The 10,240-nt window shown below is 39.1% G+C and overlaps 1 protein-coding gene across 1 annotated transcript; it reads left to right on the top strand.

Moving 5' to 3' along the window:
- Positions 1-1,080: 1,080 nt before the first annotated feature.
- LOC133317225 (SNF2 domain-containing protein CLASSY 1-like) lies at positions 1,081-6,355 on the top strand. Its single transcript, XM_061519066.1, has 5 exons — positions 1,081-1,135; positions 1,428-1,675; positions 2,736-3,977; positions 4,133-4,288; positions 4,439-6,355. The coding sequence occupies exons 1-5, from the start codon at positions 1,081-1,083 to the stop codon at positions 6,353-6,355; spliced, it is 3,618 nt and encodes a 1,205-aa protein (XP_061375050.1).
- The last annotated feature ends 3,885 nt before the right edge of the window (positions 6,356-10,240 follow it).

Genomic DNA, 10,240 nt, shown 5'->3' with positions numbered 1-10,240 from the left:
ACAACGTGTAACGGTGTAAGGTTGTCGAAAAATAATCTCGAGTTTGAATTCTCTATGAAAACTTGTTTTTCGAAAAGCAATATTTTTTCTTCTAAACAATCCTTTTTTCCGTGTATACGTTAATGGGGTATTTAAAAAATTATTTTTTGGGTCTCTCTCTTTCTCTTTCTCTCTCTCTATATATATATATTACCCATACTGGCCTACTCGACTCCATAGCGTGTTTTCAGAAAAGAGGCATGGTACTATAAAGCTCTGTGATATATGTGCAAGAATTAGGAAAGACTGCGTAGGAGGCAGTGTTTTCTTGCATTTGCAAGAAGCTTATCGCATGAATCTTACCGGTGAATCTTTCGAATCACATGATAACACCAACCATGGTTCCAAGATTCCAAGGTTCTCCTTAAAAGTCACGGTCTTTTCAGAGTTTAGAGAAATATGTGTGAATGAATGAGAACATGTTGGAATCATGGCGTTCTATCTTTATTCTTGATTTTTCTTTATCTGTTGGGGACAAGGTTGTTCGGTCCTAGCAGTAGAACTATACCGCATATATGATATCTTATAGACAGACATCCTGATTGCCTTATAACCAATACTTATATATAAGGGTTATCTTTTGGGCTTGAGTTAGATCTTCCGGTTGATGTAGGACTTAACCTCTTATTGATAGGGATAAGGGTTTTATCTCTATTATCTTTATCATATTATGTTGTTAGGATAATTGCGTCATTATCCATTAAGGGATTCATAGATAGATAGTTAAGATGTGAATATATTTTATAGCAAAGGCTTACAGTAAATAAACATGAACATAAATTATGGAAGAAAAAGAAACAGGTTTGTTTAGATGTTATTGTGGTTGGTTCCCCACCTATATATATATATGTATATATACATGTGTGTGTTTGTTTATAATGCCATGATTTATATCCCTTGTATGCCACTAGCTTGTTTATTGTGAAAGCTTAATGAAGCGTTGATCTTAAGTGGAAGTTTGTGTTTATATTTGATGCCTAATCATCTACTTCAGGTGAAATACAAGATCGGCTGGTCTGTCAGTTGTTAGACTCAGATTCAATGACGCAAAGAAAAAGACATTTGCATCAATGGAAGCACCCATTCGATTCTTATGGTGAGTCTTTCCTGTTCTTTATATCAATCCATCACCATGCATGTCAAAGAAAAGAAAAACAATAAACGCAAAACAAAAATACCAATGTGATTACAGCATTGATTTTACTATATTGAAAATATAGTCATTGGCATGATCATGGTAAAAAGTCATCTTTAATTTACAGGACAGACTTGATATTGAGTAATTTTCTTCTATTGTGTTCACATCATTAGTTTTTTTTTTTTTTATCATAAGTTTTTGTTTTTTGCTTTTATCATATTAACTTCCTCAATTTCTTCTTTCTGAATAGCCTTCGAGGCATTTGTGTTTGGCTCATGGCAAGCTGTGGAGTTCATAAAAATTGAGTCAGGAACTCTTACCATACATTTTATGGATAATCACCATATGACCATTGAAAAAGGCTTTGCAGACATTCGGATAAGGTCAAGGAAAGCTTCTTCATCAGATTGCTCTTGCTTTTTACGACCTGGGATTGACATATGTGTGCTATCACCCTCTCAATGTAGTGATGATTCAGATGATTTTATTGATAATCCTGTAAGTTGAGGCTTTTTTAGTTTCTTGAACTTTATAGAATTTTCAGCAGACCCTTTGAGACATCATTTGGTTAAGTAAGTAAACCTTAAGGATAAATAAGACCATGTTATCAAAGCAATCTCACTGATCCAAAGTATGAGCTAGATTGACAATGGTGCATGCATAAAACAATGTATTAATTATGTGGCAGTGGTACATTGTTCAAATTCTTCCTTTGATGTTGAAATTGCTTGATACTTTTTTGCTGAAATAAAAAAACATACTATTTTTTTGTGTATTTTGATGGTGTAAATGATTCAAAATTTTGGGAAGGGGGTAAGTGATTCTAGAAGAGACTTGCGGGATTATTTTTGAAGTTTTCCCTACTTAATTTTAAGGATATATATATGTTGTGTGTGTGTGTGTATCTTTGGCTTATCATGCTTCATGTGAGCGAGTCATGGCTTCTTTTCTATATTGTCGTGTATATTTCATGAAATTGGTGTTTATGTGAATTAATTCTGCATCTCTGTTCCTTATTAATCATTGATCATTGGATATTTTGCTGTATGCCTTAAATACGTAGGAGCCAGGAGTGCATTATATATGCCTACATTAGAATTGTCCATGATGATCGCTTTGGTCTTGGTGGTCTCAAGTTTGCATCCTATAGCGTGAGAGTGTATTCCATTTGATTTGATGTCTGTTTACAATTTGCCTTCAATGCATATATTTGCAATAGACATTTAATGTCTCAATGCCTGGAATATTTGTGCATTTTAATGTCACATCAACTGTTTTTATCATGTTAATGCTGTGCCATTGCGTTGTGTTATGAAATTTTTGTTTTCAAGTGTTCTCCTTATATGAGGTGATAGCCAAATAGAACACATTTACTCGGTAAAAACTATCTGCTTTACTAATATGAAAGATTGGTGTTTGTATGCATTTATTAGGGGATCACTATGGCCTCTTTTGATGTTGTTTTGTTAGCATCATTGCATTTTATTTGAGACATGTAGTTTCTGAGACATTAAGTCTAATCAAATTCTCTTTGTTTTGTTTTTTTCTCTAATTCTAGGTGTGGGCTGATGCTAAAATAAATTCCATACAGAGAAAATCCCACGAATCTGGGTGCTCATGTCAATACTATGTGAACTTGTATGATAATCAAGGTTTCCTTGGTACACAGAAAGGAACTCTTAGTAAGGAGGTTAAAGTTGTTGAAAGAAATCAAATATCCATCCTCCAAAAGCTTGAACGTGATAGTTGTGAAGATCAGTACTATCGATGGGCTTCATCTGAAGACTGTTCCACAGTATCATCACAACCTAAACTGATTTCAGGAAATTTTCTATCCGATCTTTCATGGTTAGTTGTTGCTTCTGTTTTAACGAAGGTTTCATTCTGTGCACGATCTGTGAAAAACAAGATTGTGTATCAAGTTTTGGGAAATGATGATACTATTTGCTCTTCATCAAACACAAATTCTCATATAAATGTGGTGAACTTCAAAGTAAAAGATGGCATATTAGAACCCTTTGTTACTAAAGTTGATACATCTGACACCAAAAGCATTGGCTGCAATGCACATGATTCCCATGAAGATGAAGTGACACCACAATCTTATGAAGCTGAAGGCTTACGACGTTCCAAACGTCGCAACACACAACCTGATCGTTACCTTGGTTGTGATGTTTCAGAGTTGGATGTTGATTATGTTCAAACCAGGCCATACAAGAAAAGAAAAGGGAAAGATGATGAAGAGCCATTGCCATTAGCAATTGCAACTGGTTTATTTGAAAACTGTCCTAAAGAGGTCGATAAGGTGAGTTCTTCTAAGGAGCTTAGAGTGTACCATAGGAAGAAGAAAAGGAAGGAAGTAAATTCAGGTGATGCAAATCAAAATGAGAACCAAACTAGGGACCATAAGGTTCAGAGGAAGGATGTGTCTGAATTTGATGATATGGATATTGAACCAAGATGGGAAGGGTTAAATTCAAAAAAAGGTGTGGAAGATAAAAAGTATCATTCAATGAATACAACAAGCAGAAATCATTATGTAGAAAGAGCTTATAAAGACAGAACCTTAAATGCTGATGTTTACAAGGAAATCATAGACTCACACTTGAAGAACATGAATAAGATACCAATTGTGGAAGAGCCAAGTATTAAGGAGAAGTGGACGGAAACAAGTTGCTTCGGGAAAGAGAAGGAAGCTGAAACATCTGAAGGAGAGGCTGAGGAAGAACTCTCTGAAATGGATATGTTATGGAGAGAAATGGATATGGCATTGGCATCAAGTTATCTTGAAGAAACAGAGGTTTAACAATTGCTTCCTCTCTCTCTTTGTTCCATGTCTTGTATTTGTGTTTGTATAAGTATCTTTTTTTTTTATATATATATATATATATATATATATATATATATATGTATGTATTCTTTTCTGAGGCTGATTCAGTTCAACTATCAAATCAGGGTTCAAATGCTGCCAATCTTGCTGAGAAAGTGGAAAAACCAAATGAAACTTGTCAACACGATAATAGATTGGATGAACAGATTGGAATTTACTGCCTCAAATGTGGCTATGTGACTACTGAGATAAGAAATATTTCAGCACCCTTTGTAAGTCAAGTTCAAAACTTAAAGAATCTCCATGTGTGGTTTATTTAATTCGCTATTTCAAAAGCCTTACACAACTCTAAATTTAGTTCCTGATTTGGTTAGATATTTTGTCTATTGCCCCCATTAAGAATCTGATCATAACCTTGTTGATATTGGCAGGTAGAACGTCGAGGATGGTACCGAGGGGAAAAGCAATGCATTGAAGAAGAGTCAGAACCAAAGGCTGATAATGATGATGATTTCAATCTGTTCTCGACTCATGCTTCTCGTGATGAACCTATATCTGAAGAAAATCAAAACGTTTGGTCATTGATTCCTGAACTTAAAGAAAAGATGCATGTCCACCAGAAGAAAGCCTTTGAATTTCTTTGGCAAAATATTGCAGGGTCTATGAAACCAGCACTTGTGGAATCAGAATCCAAAAGAAGAGGTGGTTGTGTGATATCTCACGCTCCTGGAGCTGGAAAAACTCTTACCATTATTGCTTTTCTTGCTAGCTATTTGAAGTTATTCCCATGGAAGAGACCTCTGATCCTTGCTCCAAAAACTATACTATATACTTGGCACAAAGAATTTATCAAATGGAAGGTTTCTTTACCAGTGTATATGATTCATAGTCGTAGAAGCCAGAGAGACTTCAATGACCAATCAATGGTTCTTCCTGGAATTCCAAAGCCCACTAATGATGTCAAGCATGTTTTGGATTCATTGGATAAGATACAAAAGTGGCATGCACACCCCAGTGTTCTAGTCATGGGCTATACTTCATTTTTATCATTGACGCGAGAGAATTCAAAGTTTGCACACAGAAAGTATATGGCTAAAGTATTGAGGGAAAGCCCTGGGATCCTGATACTAGATGAAGGGCACAATCCTAGAAGCACTAAATCAAGGTTGAGGAAAGCTTTGATGAAAGTAGAGACAAAACTGAGAATAGTACTTTCGGGTACATTGTTTCAGAACAATTTCTGTGAATACTTTAACACACTTTGCATGGCAAGACCAAAGTTTGTTCACGAAGTGCTGAAAGAATTAGACCCTAAATATAGGAGGGGAAGTAAAACAGCAGAGAAAGCACCACATTTACTAGAGTCAAGGGCTAGGAAATTCTTCTTAGATAACATTGCTAAGAGAATTGACTCATATACTGGTGAGGTGAGGATGCAGGGTCTAAGCATGTTGAGGAAACTAACAAATAGTTTCATAGATGTTTATGATAGTGGGAATTCTGACAATCTTCCTGGTTTGCAACTTTACACGTTGTTAATGAATACAACTGATATTCAGCATGAGATTCTGCAGACACTGCACGAGAAAACGGCTGTGCTCAAGGGATACCCTCTGGAGATAGAGCTTTTGATAACACTTGGATCAATACATCCATGGTTAGTCAAAACAGCGACATGGGCTGATAAGTTTTTCACTCCTCAGCAAATGAAGCAACTAGATAAATGCAAGTTAGATTTCAAAATGGGGTCAAAGCTAAGATTTGTTTTGAACCTTGTATTTCGTGTTATCCAGAAGGAGAAGGTTCTTATCTTTTGCCACAACCATGCACCTGTGAAGTTATTAGTAGAACTATTTGAGAAGATCTTCAAATGGAAAAAGGGTAGAGAAATTTTGGTACTTAATGGGGAGCAAGAGCTCTTTGAACGTGGGAAAGTGATAGAAAAGTTTGAGGAAAATGGTGGAATATCAAAGATACTTCTTGCTTCAATTACAGCTTGTGGTGAAGGTATTAGTCTAACAGCAGCTTCTAGAGTGATTATGTTGGACTCAGAGTGGAATCCATCAAAAACTAAGCAAGCTATTGCAAGGGCTTTTCGTCCTGGTCAGCAAAAAATGGTTTATGTGTATCAGCTCTTGACAAAAGGCACATTGGAGGAAGATAAGTACAGAAGAACCACTTGGAAAGAGTGGGTTTCAAGCATGATTTTCAGTGAGGCTTTTGTGGAAGATCCTTCCAAATGGCAAGCACAGAAGATTGAAGATGATATACTAAGGGAAATGGTTGAGGAGGACAACTCTAAATCGATCCATATGATAATGAAGAATGAAAAGGCTTCAACAAACTGATTAAAGGTAAATACTCTTTTTCCATATACACTTCATTCTCCCTATTAATAGTGTGATGTATGCACAACAGCACTAGCTAGATCACTAGTACATGCATGCCGACATGTACATTCAGTGTTGTTCAAAATTACCATATATGCTATTTTAAAAATTTAGCATGTGGAAAAATGCATCTTGTTTGAATTGCATTTGTAAATTTACACATTGTTCTTCAGCATATGGAACATTGCTAAAATGTCCAACCCACTCGGACAACTGGCCATATATAATACACCCCTAGATGATTAATTAATCTAAGAGATCACTGTTAAATTAGCATCTTTTTTTTTTGTTTAGGAGTAAAAAATTTCATGCAGTGTTCTGTTATCTGAAGACCAAGAATACATGGAAACTGTTATGTCTGAAAGACAGAGATGTCCAACCGGTGGCTGGTATATTTTACGTAGGATCTAGGTGCCCTCTCTCAAGTATCTATGAAAGAGATACCCTTGAGGGTAGGCTGATCACTGTGCACAATAATAATCGACATAGTCAAGGCGTGGGGTGTGTGCACAGTGACAAGCTAAGAGAGAGGGTTTAGAGAGTGTCCGTACCTTATTGGTTTAACCCTGTATTTATAGATGGGTTACCTGAAGGAGTGTAATTCTGAGCCTCTTAGGAATATTGGGGGCCCAAGTCCAACTGCTTAGCTGTCTGGATAGGATTGTCATCAATAGGAGATTCATTTCCTTTTGTGTTGTCCTTTATTGGTCCTTCTAGAATACGGGCCTTTGTCAGGTCCATAACAGTTGCCCCCCAGCCCGGTAGTTTGGTTGTCCAGGCTGTCGGGATGTAATAGCAGTGATCTCTTGATTTTATTTCGCAAGTCTGATTTCTTGTCAAAAGTTGGATGTGTTGCTTTCATAGCAATAATTTTGATTTCTTCGCAAGAACTTGAGAATCTAAGGGCGTTCCCCTATCTTCCAATATTATTTACCTCGGCTAGAACTCGCAACCTTACCCGTAGGCAAGAGGGTTCAAATACCTCGACGTTGTAGGCCGGGCTAGAACTCGCAATCTTGCCCTTGGGCAAGACGGGTTCAAATACCCCTGCATTGTTGCGAGGCTAGAACTCTCAATCTCGCATTGTGGGCGAGACGAGTTCAAATACCCCTGCATTGTTGCAAGGCTAGAACTCTCAATTTCGCCTTGTGGGCGAAAATACCTCGTGTCTGTTTCCGTGGCTAGAACACTCAATCCTACCCTTTGGGTAGGACGGGTTCAAATCCAACAGATTTCCTTACGGGGCTAGAACACTCTATCCTGCCCTTTGGGCTGGACGGGTTCAAATACCCCGTGTCTGTTTCCGCGGCTAGAACTCTCAATCCTACCCTTTGGGTAGGACGGGTTCAATTCCGCCGGATTCCCTTACGGGGCTAGAACACTCTATCCTGCCCTTTGGGCTGGACGGGTTCAAATACCCCGGATTCCCTTGCGAGGCTAGAACTCTCGACCCTGCCGTCTTGGCGGGTTAGGTTCAAATACCCCGGATTTATTTTCCGTGGCAAAAACACTTAGTCCTTCCGTTTTGGCAAGACGGGTTCGGACTCCCCGAATTTGCTTTATTTTGGGTCTTTATACCGGATTGGGGTGTGACCCTTTTCTCTAGGATCCCATCTCTCCAAACCCGTCTTCATTTTTTCGCGGATTGGGGTGATTCTCTTTCTAGGACCACATTTCTCCAAACCCATCTTCATTCTTTATAAATAAACCATTTTTATTCCGGTGGGCCGGTCTTCATTTTGACTCTTTCTTCATAATCTAAAAAAGTGAAATGTCAACATTTTGATTTTAAGTTTAGGCCGGCAGTATTTGCCTTTTTTCTCGAGCCCGACTTCTCTTGCATCGGCTCTTCTTTTAGCTTGGCTTCTTTTGCCCAAGTCTTGTATTCATCTAGGTGGATTTTCTTCCTTATTTGAATGGATCTGGATCTCCTTCCTTTTTAGATAATTAGTATGAAGAAGATAATTATTCCTTACATCACAGTATGAAGAAGATAATTAGCAATAATTTTGGTTCAATCATCAATCAATAATTATCCAGTTGCAATCAGCAATCAATGATAATTCAATCAGCAAATTATATTCGCCCACCCAAAGATAAGAAGTTTAAGGAGGAAGGACGAGGTAAGAAGCCGGCTAAAGAGGATGACGAATTCCAAGAGCCGGAGTTCGAGTGCAACGTGATCAGTGGAGCTTTTGGTGGTGGTGGCGACACAATGAATGCCCGACGTAAATATTTGCGTGAGGTGTTTTTCATTCGAGAGCGCCCCAAGTTTAAACAAGAAGAGGAACCAGAGCAGCCGTTGTTATACTTCACAAAGAAGGAGCTCGAGGATGTAGTGCCAGGACATGTTGACGGGTTGGTGATTACATGAACACTGGTCAATTGCAGAGTTAGGAAGATTTTTCTGGACAATGGAAGTTGAGCCGATATAATTTTATGGCACGCGTTTAAGAAGATGAATTTGGACGAAGAAGATTTGAAGACTTGCAACACGGCTTTAATCGCGTTTAATGGCAGCACAGGCCCACGGGTAAGCATTATAAATAGGAGCTAAACGCCACAGGTATGACCTAATCTCTTTTTATCTATTGAAGCAGCCTAGATAGTACACACACACACTTTCCCCAAGGCTAAGGCCATCAGAAAGTGTGTGATCTGCTGTCCTCAAGATACCTAACTCATAGGTATCCAGAGAAGACACCTGAATCATAGATCAATCATCCAATCCTAATTGGACACTTCTGCATAGGGCAGAACATTGGCGCCGTCTGTGGGGAACTTTTCCATGGCAAACATCGTGAAAGTCAACCAAATCGATGGTGAGAACAACAAGGAGTGGCCTTCGTCAACCCTCCGCATCAAACCTCCAAGTTCCTCCTTCTGTTAGGGAAGATCCCGCGGAATCAAGGCAGCAGATGCCGCAGATTCCAGATCTAGATGCGGTGCACGTTAGTGACGTGCATTTAGATTCAGCATCAACTTCTGCGGTCAACCCAGATGCCCCATACCTCCCAGGGTTACAACCAATTGAAGACCCAACTGCAGAAGCCCCGGATCCACGGGTGACGAGCTTAGCTATGGCAGTCGTACTTCGAAGGATGGAGGAATTGGAACAGCGTAATGAACTGCAACGGCAAGCGTATGCAAGGCAGATCCGAGATTTGGAGGGTCTTCTAATGCAAAGGGGAGCGGAGCCGGGGTGATTATTGAAAACCCTGACGGCGTCGCAATTGAGTACTCTATGCAAATGGACTTCAAAACTTCCAACAACCAATCTGAGTATGAGGCCCTCATAGCCGGACTGTTGTAGGCACAAGAGCTCGGAGCTCGAAAAGTGAAGGTTTACAGTGATTCTCAGTAGGTCACTTCGCAAATTGAAGGAAGTTACCAGGTCAAAGGACCCCTACTAGCCAAGTATCTTGAGCATGCAAGACGAATAATGGCAGACTTCGAAAAGGCAAAGGTTAGTCACATTCCAAGAAGTGAGAACAGCAGAGCGGACATATTGTCCAAGCTGGCGAGCACCAAGGGATGGGGAAACCACAGGACCGTGATTGAGCAAAGTATCCCATAACCAACATGCATCATGCAGATTTCCCAGGTGAATGATTGGCGCACTCCCATTGTTGAGTACGTCGAAAATGGAACGTTGCCTGTCGACAGAGCAGAGGCCAAGAAGCTAATCCGAGCTGCAACATCATACACTATGATAGAGGGACAACTTTATAAGACAGGTATTTTCACCCCCCTGTTAAAATGTTTGAACTCGGATAGGGCCCAGTATGTTCTAGCGGAGATCCATGAGGGAATTAATGGGCAACATGTTGGGGGAAAGGCGTT

Source organism: Gastrolobium bilobum, unplaced genomic scaffold, assembly GCF_033153095.1.
Source record: "Gastrolobium bilobum isolate Gb01-03AN ecotype WA unplaced genomic scaffold, APGP_CSIRO_Gbil_v1 utg1269, whole genome shotgun sequence".
Taxonomy (NCBI): Eukaryota; Viridiplantae; Streptophyta; class Magnoliopsida; order Fabales; family Fabaceae; genus Gastrolobium; species Gastrolobium bilobum.
This window is presented reverse-complemented; position numbering and strand designations above follow the sequence as displayed.

What these genes read in the sequence shown, in the direction of transcription:
- LOC133317225 (XM_061519066.1), top strand. Translation starts at nt 1,081, where the DNA reads ATGACGCAAAGAAAAAGACATTTGCATCAATGGAAGCACCCATTCGAT. An exon ending in GCACCCATTCGATTCTTATG is followed by an intron (nt 1,136 to 1,427) that starts GTGAGTCTTTCC and finishes CTTTCTGAATAG; the next exon opens with CCTTCGAGGCATTTGTGTTT. An exon ending in ATGATTTTATTGATAATCCT is followed by an intron (nt 1,676 to 2,735) that starts GTAAGTTGAGGC and finishes CTCTAATTCTAG; the next exon opens with GTGTGGGCTGATGCTAAAAT.